Source organism: Pterocles gutturalis, unplaced genomic scaffold (assembly GCF_000699245.1).
Source record: "Pterocles gutturalis isolate BGI_N339 unplaced genomic scaffold, ASM69924v1 scaffold49460, whole genome shotgun sequence".
Classification (NCBI taxonomy): Eukaryota; Metazoa; Chordata; class Aves; order Pterocliformes; family Pteroclidae; genus Pterocles; species Pterocles gutturalis.
The window spans coordinates 1,428-17,812 of NW_010145265.1; the positions used below are offsets into that span (position 1 = coordinate 1,428).

Sequence of the window (16,385 nt, forward strand, 5' to 3'; positions counted from 1 at the left end):
AACCTGAGAAGGTGATAAAAATTCCCAGATAATTTTTCTGAAGTGTCTAAGCAGCTGTTTTTTCCTACAGTTATGGCATCTTGGTTTCAGCAACAAGGGACTTGTTATTTCAGCAGAAAGCAGGCAGTTGATCCATTTTAGAGGAAAATATTTTTAATGCTTTCCAAAGAAAATTCCAATAAATTCCAAACCCTGCAACTGTCTTACTGAAAGGTGAATAGAGTCTTATTCAGAAGTATCTGATGTTGTCTTCTATCCACTCATAGCTGTATTCCTCAAAACTATCAAGATAAAGTAGCCCAGCTTAGGTTTATTTGGTAACTTTATAAGGAGTAGGTATGTGGGCCTGTGGGATTCCTGGTTAAAGGAAAGTAATTTTGGTCTGTAAACTGCTTGCTGTGGTTAAGTTGCTTATTTTAATTTGGTTTACTTTAAGATACTAATTTTATGTTAAATACTATTTTAAAATTGCTAAATGTAGTCGTCTTTCCTTTCAGTCTTAATCCTACTGCCAGTATCCAGGTTCTTCAAGAAGTGTCCATGTCTCGGTACATTCCTCATCCTTTTCTTGTAGTGTCTGTTACGTTGACATCAGTGAGGACAGAGACTGGCATCACCTTGAAGATGCCTCAGCAGGTAACAGATCTATAGTGCTCAAAATTTAAAATAACTGGTGCCTGGATTTGTTAGCTTAGTCCTCAAAGGTTACTTAGCTGTTAAATGAATCATAAATCAGTGGCTCTTCTATGTGGTAAAACACAGAACATGTTTTTTGTGATGTTTATTATACAGACATTTTACATATGAATTGGGAGTGGGCGGGGTTGGAAATAAAACCCAGACTCTTATTTCTGTTTCATATCTTGTCTTGTCATCTTTGAAGTTTGGGGCCAAATCTTGGAGGACAAATTAAACTTAACTATCTCAAGGGTGTGTTTCACTATTGTGTATTAAAAGTTGAGCACCAGAGTGATCCATGGCATTGGGAACTACCTTTCTTGTACCAATGGGTGCATTACTCAGTGAATGAACAGGAAAAAGGAAAAGATGGCATAAGACCCTATAAGGTTACTTCTAGTTGATTTCCTACCATGCTAAAATAAAGTAAGATAATATCTTCCACTAGTTACCCCAGAAGATAGGCCAACAGCCAAATAATGACTAAGGTGTGAAGGTGAAGCCCTGCTTTTAACTCCAGGAAATTATTTAGGCCACTGAAAGCACAGTGCAAAGAGAACTTGGAATTTTCTAGTGTAAACAAATTAAACTTAACTATTTGATAGCTGCAGTATAAAGCGTGTTTTCTCATCAGAGCAGCTACCTTAAGATTGTTGAGAAGTTGTGTTGTCTGTGAGGCAGGCACCTAGACATGTGAAGGTGCGTATTTTTCTCTGCATACCAAAGCCACTGGCAGATACGAAAGCTATGATGGGAAAGATGGGAAACAGATGGGAAAGCTGAAGGTTTGTGCTTGCTTCCTTCAGTTCATTCTGATTTAGTGTCCCACAATGCTCAACATGTGTCCTGAGACTTTGATACAATCGTAGACAAGGGCATAAAAGGCAATGTGCTCGTGGTTTTCTAGTTCGTCTTGCTGTGAGACAGCATCCTTATTCCTGAACTGTTTCCTAATTTTGAGAAAAATCTACTGAAGCAATTTAGAGCACTAGTAATAATTTTGAACTTAGCTTCAGCCTGAACAAATACTACCCCTTTTCTTTCTGAAAGCCCTATCTTCAAATTTTCTCAATCCTCCTGAACAAAAGAGAAGTATTAATGTTAGCACTGAGTATGACACTACACAGTAGACAAAGCAATGTGTCTGACTTAGAGGAGTGTGTCAGCCTTTTCAGTGTTTTTACCTATTAGGAACCTTAACCCCGATGCTGCAAATTTACTGTACAGGCCCTCTATCTATGTATAAAGTTTTGAAATAAATCTTTGTAAGGAATACTGTGCTTTCTTGATAAGCAAACTAGGTAAGTGTAACTAGAAAGATTTTTCTGTAACTGCAGCTTCGAAATGTTCAAGATCCTCCACAAGTGTGGTTACATTCCTTTTTTGGCTCAACTTTTTTTGGCTTGTGTACCACTGTTAGTCTTTGCAGTCAGATACTGACAATCGTATAGTGGTGATACTGATGAGAATACAGAGCTTTATTTTCCTTAAAATACTGGTGGCTTGCCCATGTCGACAGGCATAGTTGGAAAAAGCCCATATCAAATAAACACGTGGAGTGAGTCTAGTGAACAAAAAACCTTCCAGTACTTACTCCTTTGCACAAGAACTACATGAATTTATCTATCTGTAGGTACTCAGTTCTTGATTTTTCTGAGTCCTTCTGCACTGAATTTGATTGTTAGTCATCTCTGTTTGGCAGTGCAGTTAATTTACTCTCTTTATTCTGAGTTTGTATTGTGGTTATGGGTAAAATGATGCATTCAAAAAGCTTAAATAATTTGCATGATACTCTTTTATCTTTAGGCTTGTGAGGCTGAAAGTATTATGCTAAACTTAGCAGGACAACTCATCATGTTGCAAAGGGATCGATCTGGACCCCAGATACGAGATAAGGATAATAATCCTTATCAAAGGAAACATGTGAGTAAATATATGTGGAATATTGCATATGGCTTCAAAGATGTTGTCAGTGACTGAAGAAGTTGTGGAAGGGAGTGTCCAGGCATAAACAAAAGAGATCTATAATGCAAGGCAGTGTCTATGCTTACAGGCTGAATTGTTAGCTGGAAGTAAATCACTACTCCCATGACTTTTTTTTTTTTCCTCTAAGAATCTGTGAAACGTTACTTCTTAATCGTGTGAAATGTCTAACTGAAGTATTTACTACTTGTGTTTATTAATTGTATTGCATTGAAATGTATCCGTTTTGAGCATAAAGGTCCTATCCAAAATTTGGTATGGTCCGATGAGAGAAAATCTCCAGTCTAAAACTGTTCTGTATGTTTACGGAACATTATCTTTTTTTGCAGAGTATGTTTACAAGAGTTCGTAAAACTAACAGTAATAGACATCAATGGCTGAACTTTGCGGTTTTTCTGTGCTGATGAAATAACATTTCTGCATGAAACAAGCACTTCAGGACAGTGAAATCTGAAAAGTTCAATGTGTTTGCAGCTCAAACACTAGCAAATGTAGTGGTTTAGTAATTTTGTCAGCTCTAGGTTGGACTTTTGGGCTAACTGAAGAAGCAGAGAGCAGGTTTTTATTTTACTCCCTTATTCTCACCGCTCTGGCTTCCTGACTCAAGAATAAGGAGGTTTAAAAAAAAGAAAGAAATGTCTTTTGAGTTAATGTAAGAAATAAATGGTGTTTTCCCAGGTGCTAGTGTGCAGTTAAGGGATAAGCAGGTTTGTTTCTTGTTAAAAGAATAACATGTTTTGAAGAGAGTAGTTCTTAGCTGAAAAAAGAGCTCTTGCAAAGAGAGTAAAAAAACCAAAAAGGTATAATAAATTATGATTTTTTTTTTTTCTTTTTTTAAAATAGCTGCCTTTTTGTGCTCCAGTTGTCCTAGCCCAGTCTGTTGAAAATGTATGGACTACTTGCAGGATCAACAAACAGAAACGCCACTTATTGGAGGCTCTGTGGCTCAGCTGTGGTGGGGCAGGTATGAAAGTCTGGCTTCCCCTGTTTCCCAGAGATCATCGAAAACCACATTCCTTTCTGTCAAGACGGATCATGCTGCCTTTCCACATCAACATATACCCATTGGCTGTTTTGTTTGAAGATGCCTTGGTTCTTGGTGCTGTTAATGACACTGTGCTCTATGACTGTTTATACACTCAAACCAGTGCTAGAGAACACTTGGAGGTTCTCTTTCCTTTCTGCATTGTTGAGAGAACCTCTCAGATCTACCTCCATCACATTTTACGCCAGCTCTTGGTTAGGAACCTCGGTGAACAAGCCTTGCTTTTGGCCCACTCCTGTGCCACATTACCATACTTTCCTCATGTACTAGAACTGATGCTTCATGAAGTGCTGGAAGAAGAAGCTACCTCGCGGGAACCCATTCCCGACCCTCTGCTTCCCACTGTGGCGAAGTTCATTACAGAGTTCCCCCTCTTCCTGCAGACAGTTGTTCATTGTGCTAGGAAGACAGAATATGCCCTGTGGAATTACCTTTTTGCTGCTGTTGGAAACCCAAAGGACTTATTTGAAGAGTGCTTAATGGCCCAGGACTTGGATACAGCTGCCTCTTACCTTATTATCCTGCAGGTAATGGTACCTTATAAATTGCAAGAGATGTGATATTTACTAACATTGTAGTATTTTTAAAATACTGTCATACCAAAGCTGTGCATGTTAAACAGATTTTTAATTTACCAGTTTTCTGTTGAGATTATGTCCTGTTATGAAGGGGGGAACATCATGCAATGCAAGTAGTTAGTTTGTTGTTATAAAAAGGAAAATAACTGCATGATATTTGTTTCTTCTTATCTGTGGTATACGTGAACATGATATGATGTAGCTTGACTTAACAGGACTTCTGTTGCTTGATGGCAGAATCAAATGACTTAATTACAATTTGTTACTTGCAGAATATGGAAGTTCCAGCAGTTAGCAGACAACATGCTACTCTCCTATTTAATACTGCCTTAGAGCAGGGGAAGTGGGATCTTTGTCGTCATATGATCAGATTTCTTAAAGCCATTGGCTCTGGAGAAACAGAGACACCTCCAGCTACACCAACAACTCAGGTTTGTGATGAAAATAGAAAATATTGTGCATCAAGCCTTGTATGATTAACCTTGCAATTATACAGTATGGTTGCTCCTCTGACTGTACGTTTGGGTTTTCTTGGTTTTAGGAACCTAGTTCAAGTAGTGGCTTTGAGTTCTTCAGACATCGCAGCATTAGTTTATCCCAATCAGCAGAGAATCTCCATAGCAAATTTAACTTGACAAAAACCCTGAGTATGCCCTCTGGCCCATCTGGAAAAAGGTAATTGGTAGTAATGTCATCTCCTTCCCCACTTTGTTAGGTACTGTACTTACTCTCTTACTAATTTAAGTTGTAGAAGTACATTATTTGATGGAGTTAAGTTTTTCATAGTCTCCCCCCATATCCTTCTGCATTTGTCTTTTGCTGACTCTAGTAATGTCTGTGCCTCTCTTGTGTTCCTGGGAGAATACATTTTCACACATGTAAATGTGTGTGAGTTTTTGTGCATATATGGACACACACGCTTGCATGGATATTGCTGACCAAAGGCCTCTGAATCCACTGGATGCATATGTAGTAATACCAATAGCTAGTGCGACTGCATGCCTTATATTTGAAGGATCTGTTTTGCTGAAAGATTGTCTTGAACAGCTCACAGTACTGCAGCATTATAGTACACATTGCACTGTGATACTGTGCTGTGCACATCTTGATCTAGTGTGACCAAGCCATAAATAGAGCCTTTTACACCTTGGGGTGAATCCCTATATACTGCTGTATACAGAATTCATATTGATTGGTATTAATGTTCAGAAGCAGCACTGAGCCGAGATTCATTATTATCTTGGTTTGGCTTTTCTCCCCATATAACACCTTCAAACCGATCTTAGTACAAATTCAAATGCTATTATTTGGTAATTTTCCACAGAGAGTACCATCTTAAGAGTTTTGATAGGAAGGGTCCTAAATGAATACTTACTTGTTCTCTAAACTTGTTTCTCAGAGGTCACTTTGCAGTGGCATCTGCCTTTTATCTCTCCTCCTTCACTTTTTTCCTGCATTGCTAATAATTTAATACTCTGTGGACACCGCTGCTATTGTAACTTCATTGCCTTATTTCACTTACCTGTTGAGGCAGTGGGATCCTCTGGAGAACATAAATAGCAAGGAATGGTGGAAACTGCTTTTGCTGGGATATAGAGAGCTCCCGGTACTACTCTGGTCACTCAGTGTACTGTGGTTGTGGCCAACAGCCTTTGCAACTGTGTTTTATCAGTCTTAATGTCATTCTTCTCTGGTCTGTCTATAGGTGGAGTAAAGACAGTGACTGTGCCGAGAACATGTACATTGACATGATGCTCTGGCGGCATGCTCGGCGTCTGCTAGAGGAAATCAAGCTGAAAGACCTTGGCTGCTTTGCTGCACAGTTGGGCTTTGAGCTGATTGGCTGGCTGTGCAAGGAGCGAGCCAGAGCTGCCCGCGTGGACGATTTTGTGTTCGCTTTGAAAAAGCTACACAAGGATTTCCTCTGGCCATTTCCAGTCATACCAGCTTCGTCCATTAATTCACCTTTCAAGAATGGAAAGTACAAGACAGGTGCTGTAACATCTGAGTGGCTTTGGGCTAGGTTTCCCTCTTGCAATCCTATACCCATGAGTCTGAATCTGTCCTTTCTCAGTTCAGCCAAGCAAAGAACAGCAAACAGGCTTGCCACCTGCACAGCTTTCTCACACAGGGTGTGTTTTTTGTAGGGATTCTGTTTAGCGCAGATGGCATCTCTTGTGTCGTCTGATTACACTACTGCTTCTGTTGAGGTTTCTTCCTTTCTCAGGTGCACTGAATGGTACATCACTTGTGCAGATGTTGAGTTGAATGTGGATATTGCTCTAATGTAAATTCTGACACTAGACAATTACCAAAATCAGCATTCTTGACATACTTTAGATGAGGTTTTGATTAACTTTTTATATTTAAAAAACTAACATTCCTAATATTTGAAACTTGCTGTGTGTTAAAGGGTAAGAATTGTGAAGACTTTCTGTAAACTTCCTTTGTATTACTAATCTCACAGTTCAGTAGTTTATCTTCTTAGGGCAAAGTTGGTATCAACTGCCAAATCTTCCTCTTTTTGGTAGCAGCAGCACCATTATTTAGTTCTATTAATGCTAACACTTTATCAGCTGATACTTCTTTTATGCCAGTGCTGACATAAAAAGCTAATCAGAAGTTCTTGAAATACCTAAACTTGCTGCGTGCCCTTGCTTTTATTGATCCCTCAGCGCAAACTAATTGGATATTGACTTAAAGACAAGCTTTAGCTTCCTGAAATACCTGGAAAAAACTTTCAAAATTTCCTTGTTGATGGTTAGATGACCTTGGTTTGGTGGGTTCCTTTTTTTAGCCATGGGGGAGCAGCTGCTAAAATCTCAGTCTGCAGACACCTTTGTAAACATGGAAACGGACACAGGGGTTTCAGACACACCTCGAAGTCGCAGCTGGCTTGGCACTATCGGCTCCTCTCAGAGAGAGACTGACACTGTTTCATCCCATGGACCACACATGCAAGATGCATTCCTTTCTCCATTGCTAAGTAAAGGTTAGTCACTCTTCTGTCTGTCTGCTCATTGCAAAAATACACCTGGAAGTATGCACTGATACTTTGATACTTGCATGCCACTGCTGTATTGTTGCTTCTCAGCTGTTGATAACCATGATTCAGAAAAAAAAAAAAGGACTTGTTGAAAAGTGAACTGGAATTTTTACAACAGAAAGATAATACCCATGTTGTACATCTTTACGTACTTGAAGTCAAATATGAAATTGGTACTTTCTTAAGTTCCTGTCTATAGTGTTAACTTGACATTTAAAATTTTTACAGACTGGCTGGGAAAAGTGTTGTAAGTTTTTTTTTGTTTGTTTTTTTTGTTTTATCTCCTGTATGGGTTGACCTCTTGCACAGGTTGGCACTGTTCTAAAGGATGAACTTTGTGCTTTTGCATTTCTTCAGAAAGATATTAGATACATTCTTTATTGAGGAAGTTGAGGAAATTATAGTCCCATATAGTTTTATTTTTTCCTATGGCTTTGTTTAAATCACTTTTCTAAAAGCTCAAATGTAGGATCAGCTCATGAAAATACAAAGGGGAATTTAATTCTCTATTAATCTTTTCTGACTTGGAAACAGGGAATGTTTTTCTGATGATTCTTTTTTTTTACTCCCTCTTGTCCTCAACCATAGAGCAACATTTTCAACAGTGTCTATGTCATGATGTGATTTCCACTTTATTAAGGCAAAGACCTAAGTACCTCAGTGTAAACTACAATCTCACCAAGATGCTAGGGCCTGCTGTAGGAGTCAGAGCACTTGGAGCTGCTATTTAACAAGTTGATAGGCTTTAAAAAATGAAGAAAGAGTGAGGTTCTCTCCCTCTGCTTGGGCACTACCTCATTCTATTTCCCCTCCTGTTTCTCTTGTTTGTTACTTCTGGAGACTGCAGGAAGGCATTAGGTTTAAGTAAGTTTGTTATAGAACTCTATAAAAAAGCATAATTTAAATGGGGAAGATTTATTTCTCCTTTCATTGTATCTTGTACTGCCGTCTGCCACTACTGCTGTTTCAATAAACAAGTATGTAATTTTTTCTGAGCTGGATGAATACCTTTGAGTTCAATGGACTTTGATACATTTTGAAGCAGTTTATTTCTAAAGTCAAACTAAACCAGTAGTCTTTGAACATTGTGAGCTGAATTCTAATAATAATTTCACAAATAACTAACCCAGCAGTGGTATTCTTGGGCAAGAAACTAATAAAATAACTTTCTGACTTTCTCAACATTTTCCACAGAAAAGATGTATCTAGTATGGAAACTTTTCTCGAGGGTGCAATGGTTTTAGTTTTCATAGAATCATAAAATCATAGAACGGTTAGGGTTGGAAAAGACCTTCAAGATTGAGTTCCAACCCCCCTGCCATGGGCAGGGACACCCTCCACTAGACCAGGTTGCTCAAAGCCTCATCCAGCCTGGCCTTGAACACCTCCAGGGATGGGGCATCCACAGCTTCCCTGGGCAACCTGTTCCAGTGTCTCACCACCCTCACAGTGAAAAATTTCTTCCTAATGTCTAGTCTAAATCTACCCTCTTTTCAGTTGATAACCATTACCCCTTGTCCTCTCACTACACCCCCTGATAAAGAGTGCCTCCCCATCTCTCCTGTAGGCCCCCTTCAGGTACTGGAAGGCTGCTATTAAGTCTCCTTTGAGCCTCCTCTTCTCCAGGATGCTCCAGCCCACTAATTGTTTTTTGTGGCTCTCTGGACTCTCTCCAGCAGGTCCAGGTCTTTTTTATGTTTGGGGCCCCATATCTGAACACAGTACTCCAGGTGGGGTCTCACGAGAGCAGAGTAGAGGGGAAGAATCACCTTCTTCGACCTGCTGCTAATGCTTCTTTTGATGCAGCCTGTTACTGTTCCTGTGAAAATTCTGTTGCTACATCCTCTCTTCATATTTTTCTTAGAAACACTTACTTTTTGTAATTAGTGCAGCTAAATATTTACATTACCAAGCATTCAGAATCTTCAAGGTTTTTTATGAAGAAAAGAACTTGCTATTGCATCTTTATTTTTAACAAAGTTAAAGGTTAAGAAAACAGTATCTTTAGACAGACTGCAACCCTTCCTCCAGACTTAATTCTAGGATTACAGTATGTAAGAGGCTGTCCCTGTGCTCTTACAATGATTGCCAACAGATCTTTAGGAACCCTTATTGATATTATGCTGCAGAATTATTTTTATTTGATAGAGAAACTACTGTATTCCTGCAATAATAGTTCTATGGTGTGACAAGAATGATGAAGTGGGATGGACAGTATGTCTGAAGTAACCTCTTAGCTCCATGATACACAGCAAAGCATTACTGTGTAATTTGTCAATTTCTATAGGAAGTAGTTCAGAAATTCTGAGTCTTACTAAAGTAAGTAGTTTCTTTTTCCCTTATGTTTCTGAGTGTTTTTGATAGGTGATGAATGCAGCATTGGTTCAGCAACAGACCTGACTGAAACAAGTTCTATGGTGGATGGTGACTGGACCATGGTGGATGAAAATTTCTCCAGTCTAAGTTTAACTCAGTCAGAGCTTGAACATATCTCCCTAGAACTAGCAAGTAAAGGGCCGCACAAGTCACAGGTGCAGCTGCGGTAAGTAACATAATTTGAAACTTAAAATAACTAGTATGCAGCATTAGGAGAAAGAAACACTGTCTACAGAATCACACCAGGATTTTGTCTTCAAAGTGGAAAAAGAAATAAGTAGACTTTTTTTCCATGTAGGTACTTGCTACATATCTTCATGGAAGCAGGATGTCTGGATTGGTGTATTATCATAGGCCTTATCCTCAGAGAATCTTCAGTAATCAACCAAGTTTTCAGTATAATGCAATCCTCTGATATTGATGGAGAAATCTGTCAGAATATCAAGACCGGCCTATATGCTGTTGACAAATGGGCTTCTACAGATTGGTAGGTGTTATTTTCCACTTTAATTTTTATTCCATTTGTAGATAATCAGTTACCTGAAAAATAACGTTGTTTTATCTCAGCCCTAGCTGAAACAATTAGTTAAAAGCACTCCTGCAGAAAATTTCAGAACAATCACTTAATACAGTTGTGATCAAGCTGGAAAAAAACCCCAACAAACCAAATCCAAAACAACCAACCCCCCCAAATTTTATTATTTGATTATAGTTGTGTTTTTCCTCTATTAAAAAAAACAAAATCCACAACTAAGTTTCTCTAAAGGAAGAATTATAGAAGATACTAATTCATATAAAACATCTCCAAAGAAAAGCTGCTTTTCAGGCATATGACAACTATTATTTTTTAATTCACTCACGGTGTTCTCTACCATTATTTTGCTAGCCCTGGGTACAAGCCATTTCTAAATATCATCAAACCACAGATCCAGAAACTAAGTGAAATAGCAGAAGAGCAAGTACAGCCTGAAGCTTTTCAGCCTGTGAATCCTTCTAAGGTTACTGAACAAGTGAACCCCAGAGTTGAGGAAAGCAGGACTTCATGTAGCCATGGCCCTAATCCTCAGAGTGATGCTGGCAACAGCAATGCAAGCAGGCATGAAGAAGACAAGTCTAAGACAGAGGATGAAGATTCATTCCAAGAAGGCAGTTATGACTGTATTGTGTCTTAAACAGAAGATGAACAACTTCCCAAGCATCAGGTGTGAAAGGAAGCAAACCAGCTCTTAAGACATGCTTCCATGTTTTGGATTTGAACTATTTTTTTTTAAATATATTTCAATCTTTGAAATCTTTAGTGGGGATAACTAAGCAACAGTTTCACCTAATAATTTTGAGAGGAGGCAAGATTTTTTTTTTTATGCACTCTTCACACTGCAGCTTTAGGTTTTGATACTTAATAGTGTTGAGAAACAGTGAATACATATGGAGACAGGTTCAGCTAATGTTGATCAGTACCTTTACATCACCAACATGTGTTCTGAAGAAACTACTTATCTCTTGAGTTTAAAAGGCAAAGAGGGGATTAAATTTAAAACCTGTTATCCTTGGCAGTTTGCCTGCCCAAGAAATGTCTGATCAATGCAGTTCAGATTGATTTGATATTGATATTTTGTATTAAAGGACTGTAAAATATATTGTATGTTTCTGTGAATACTCTTGTACAAATATTCAAGGTTGTACCATATTTGAAGGTACCTGTATGTATTGTGCATGTTTCTAGATGACTAGTAGAGTTAAAGCACAGTTGCACTTCTTTCTGGATGAGGCATACTTTACTGACCTAACATTGACACAAGGCGGCTTACCTGTTTTTTACTGCCACTCACAGATCTTGTAGTTGGGTTTAAGGGATTGCTGAAGGTTATTTATTTCATTGTAAATTTTTTCCAAAAAAAAAGGATTTTTAAAATGTAAATAATCATCATATACTCTTGCTATGGAAAATTAGTTTAACAGCTCATACTTAAACATTTTTCAAACATTTTATAATATGCATACTTGTAACTAAGACATATTCAACTTTCATACAATGTTATGGAAAGCTGGCTGCAGAAGTCTCTTGCTTGGAGGTACTTATTTTTTCTAGCTGCTGTCTCTATGTAATAACTACCTGTAACAGTATTAATTTAGATATTAGCTTGTTTGTACTGTGCAATCTGAACGAAAATGCAACATTACTCATTTTATACAAAATAAACTAGTTTATTTTTTATAACATCATTTGATTACTGACATGGACCAAACTAGTCATCGTAGGGTAGTTACAGCATCTGTTGCTTTTCTAGTGTAGTTACTAAATGTGCATCCATTTAAACTCTGAAAATTAAGAATATTCACAATTAAGTTGAAATAAATTGTGGTTTTATCATCTTTATTTCCTTTGTAGATAAGATCAAGTGCTTTAAAATATACAAATATTAAACTGTTGCTTTAGAATGGCTTTACTAAGCCAATACAACCCGTAAAAGTGCAATAATTGCAAGTATTACTTGGAAAGCTGGGGTAATTAGTGAATGTAATTTGAATTTCCATTTAAGAGTTGAAAATAATAGAAAAGTTATGGGAAGGAAATACAGTTCAAGAGTCCCAGCATTAAGCTTAGTCTGCATTCTAGCTACTGGTTATAGATAATGTATATCATCATACCTACAAGCAAGCCTGTTGTGATCTGACATCAAAATCCATTTTTGTTATAAGGGGATACTTAAAGCTTTTTTATGATTAAAGAAAACCTGCTTAATCTATGTTAAAAGAAATAAAAACTGTGCTTCAAGTTAATATTTTTCTGTGATTCTGTGGTAATGATGTAAGCCAAACCCATCCTGATCAGCTTTCTGCTGTTCAGGTTTTGGATCTGTCCAAGTAAATACATACATTAACTGATTTACTAACATTCTTAATATTAGTATCTTATTAGTGCTACTGTTCTTTAGCAGTTAAATCTTTTTAGTTGTGAAATTTTAGAAGTTTGTACTTCTTTAGTAGTAACAAACTCTATGCAAATCTTATGTGCTAATTTTGTATTTTAATTTCATTGCTGTTATACCTGTAATTAAAAGACAAATGTATTCAACTTTACTTAAAATTACTCCTGTGGAAAATAACTTTCTGACTTAAAGCCCTTGACAGTAAATTACCAGAATTCAAGTAGGCTATCTTGGAGAAACAAAGCTCTCAAAGAAACTACCTAATGAAGATTTTTTTGGTTGGCTACATCATACCCTCTGGCTTGTTTTAAAGGATGAAGGCATCAGCCTTCAAAGTTTAAAATTACCTTATTAGTGCATCTTTCTTTAAAGCTACATGCATCTTTTGTTTTGAAAAGAGGTGTATTGGGTTTAGGCACAAGGGTGTGGTAGCAAGAGGGGCTGCAGGGGTGGCCTCAGTGAAGCACAGCTCAGGAGCTGCCCCTGTGTCAGACACAGCCATGGAACACAGCTGAGCCCTGCAGCCACGCTGGTGCCTACTCTCTGATAATATATTTAATATGAGGTAAAAAAATGCTGTGCAGCAGCTGTGAAAAGCAAGAGTGAGGAAAAAAATGTGAGGAACAGTCCTGCAGACAGCCAGGCCCACAAGAAAGGAGCAGGAGGAGGTGGTGCTTGAGGCCCTGGAGGAGGGATCCACTCTGCAAGTAAACATATACATTAACTCATAGACTAACATTCTTAATATTAGTATCTGGCTACTGTTATTTAGCAGTTAAATCTTTTCAGACTGTGGTGAAGCAGGCTGTCCTCCTGCAAACCCATTGTGGAGCAGATACCCACACTGTGGGCTTGGAGGACCCACACCGGAGCAGGTGGAGGAGCCCCGAAGGAAGCTGCAGCCCATGGAGAGCACACGCAGGAAATGTTTCCGGCAGGAACTGCGGCCCCTGGGGGACCCATGCTGGAACAGTCTGTTCCTGAAGGACTGCCCCATCCAGAGGAGGATCGACAGGGGAGCAGTTCATGACAGACTGTAGCCCATGGGCAGAACCACACACTGGAGCAGGGGAACAGGGTGAAGGGAAAGGAGCAGCACAGAGGCATGACCTCCCCCATTCCTCTGCAGCATTGTGGTAGAGGGTGTAGAAAAATGAAGTTGAGTCTGCAAAGAAAGGGCAGGTTGGGGGAAGGTGTTTTTATTTTTTTCTTTGTTGCTATCCCACTTTATTTTCAATTGGCAATAAATTAATTTTCCCCAAGGCCAGTTTGTTTTGCCTGTTATAGTAACCTTCCTGTCTGAATCCATGAGCTTTTTCATCTTATTTTCTCCTCCTGGACTGCTGAGGAGAGGGTATAAGAAAGCAGTTTGGTGAGCACTAGACCGCCAGCCCAGGGTAACCCACCACAAAAAGTTTATTCATCTACAACTGAAAAATTAACCCTTTAAGTAGTTGAGGGTCAACATTTTCTGTGGGATTCTAACTTACTATCTCTCCTCTCACTTTGCTTATCCAGCTCACAAAAACTGTCTGCCCTGGTTCTTCCCGGCATGACCTGCTTAAGCATTTAGCATTTAACAGCATAGAAAGATGTCCCGTTTCCTCCTTCACCAGCACATGCATATCATCAAGTTTTCCTGATGTGGTTCTCATCTTGTACAAAATTACTGCCTCTGAAAAACAGCAACAATGCTGGATTCCTTGCCACCTGTTTAAAAAAAAAATCCTCTTACACAGAGTATACTTGCAAAACTGCTTAAGTCTAATTTCTGAGGATCATTTTCACTATCACTTTTGTCAATCAAAGGAAGCTCATTTTTCACTAGTCTTGTTTTAGTTCAAAGCAACCTCCTTAAGTGGTTTTAGACCTGAAGTGTCTGTAAGCTACAGGTTCAGATCCACTGCTAAGTAAACAGAAATACACGAATGCATCATGTAGCCAGAACCTGTACAAAAGAGGTCCCTTCGTCTCCTTATAACCTAAGAGGGGAAGTTGTTTACAGCTATAATGATATTACAAAAGATGATGGGTGACATGTTGAGGGTGGTAAGCTGGCTTCAACTGAAAAAAGGCCACAGAAGCAACTTACTGTCTCATCATAGTTTACTATCATATAGCTGAAGATAGTCAAGATATTTTAGTGGGCAGTTAAGCTGAATGCCAGCTTATGGTGAGTAGTAAAAGTAGTCCTATTGCTTAAACAAAGAAAAGGGACCTCTCTGAAATAAAGTTACAACTTGATGAGTTTTCTATTTACCATGTACCACTTGAAATAAGTAAACTTGAGTTTGTTCTGCCAGAGAGACCAGAGAAGGGTCTGTACAGAAGTCCACAACTGGAGGCTGAAGTCAGGTCAGCCATAAGGCACCTAACCACTCTTCCATAACTTTTTTCAAATTATTTTTATCAAAATAGAAATACCTTACCACCACACAGAAGAAGCAGCATCCCTGAATAAACCATGCCATGGACGGCTTTCTAAAACAGTTACTTGAATTCACCTGTACCTGTTGGCTTTGAAACTTGTATTCATTCCAGTCTCAGACCAAACAGAGAATTATTCCTTTCCAGACAAACTACTGCTAACTTTAAGACTGATTCTTACAGCTTTCTGAAATGGAAATTTCTGTTTTGTTAATGGCCAGTGGTACTTGACAACCTGCTTGAAATGCAGGTAGCAGTGACTACATCACCCTAAATTGACCTATACTTTCTGCTCAAGTCTCAGCTTTATCCTTGTCATGTTCTCAACCTGCATCTGCAGCTTTGACAGAACCATGAAGTGTTGCAGCCCAGCAGGAACTCTTCTGCAGTAAACACTAATACTGGACTAACTTCTAGGACTAATATATCTTCCAAGACTGGAGCCAATTTTCATGGAGACTAAAAATCCATGTTCTGTCTTCAAAACAGAAGTCACAGTTACAGAACTTTACACTGTCTAACCACACAGTTTTGTAACAGCATTTAGGCTTACTGATCTTGCATGGATTTTTTAACCATCCTTCACTAAGACCACATATCAAGTTCTAAAATGGGTCATCCTGCAGGCTCCTTCCAGATTATTATCAAGAACTGGATTAGGCTTAGTCCCCCCCCCCCCAAAAAAAAAAAAGTACTGAACAGCATTACCATGCAGGCAAACTCTTCAGCAGTTCTGTCCCATATGCTACAATTATCTCTGTTTAGACTTGTTAGATCTTATATATTTGATTAGTGTTTCTTCAACAGGCTTGCAACCCGACCTAGATTGAACTGACATTAAAGACAGGTCTTGCTAACACAGAACAGCTCCAAGTCTGTCACTTTGTGCGTAATAGCTGATATCCTCCTGTTCACTGCACCTATCCCAAGACTTCCTTTCTTCAAATGCGTGTTTTTACTTGACAGGCAATATGAAGGTACCATGGCACACACTAATGCTGCACTAGATTGTGGAACCATAACATGCACAGGCCTCTTTTGCAAACACGTACTTCAATTGATAAAATACTTCTGAAGCTCTTTTACCTATAGATAAGTAACAGAGTACTATGTATGGTAATAGAGAACACAATAAATTCCCAAAGCCATCAAAAGTCAGGGAAGAACTCTAGCATTAAAGAAGAGTCAAACAATTTAGAAAAGGGTGTTCATGTAAACTGTTTCAGATGACCATGGGAATTCCAGTCAACTAGCTGCTTACTGCCCCACTAAAAATAGAGACTTTTTCTATTCCCATGCCCTTCTATCCTTAAAATTACCAG

The 16,385-nt window shown here is 38.6% G+C and overlaps 1 protein-coding gene across 1 annotated transcript; it reads left to right on the forward strand.

Moving 5' to 3' along the window:
* Positions 1 to 497: 497 nt before the first annotated feature.
* RIC1 (RAB6A GEF complex partner 1) lies at positions 498 to 10,878 on the forward strand (the record flags this gene model as incomplete). The annotated part of the gene is made up of 10 exons (XM_010085316.1): positions 498 to 636; positions 2,485 to 2,601; positions 3,505 to 4,233; positions 4,557 to 4,715; positions 4,826 to 4,959; positions 5,990 to 6,276; positions 7,082 to 7,276; positions 9,695 to 9,872; positions 10,005 to 10,193; positions 10,593 to 10,878. Coding segments are annotated over 10 exons (2,413 nt in total), but the record flags the coding sequence as incomplete, so codon positions are not given.
* Positions 10,879 to 16,385: the final 5,507 nt, after the last annotated feature.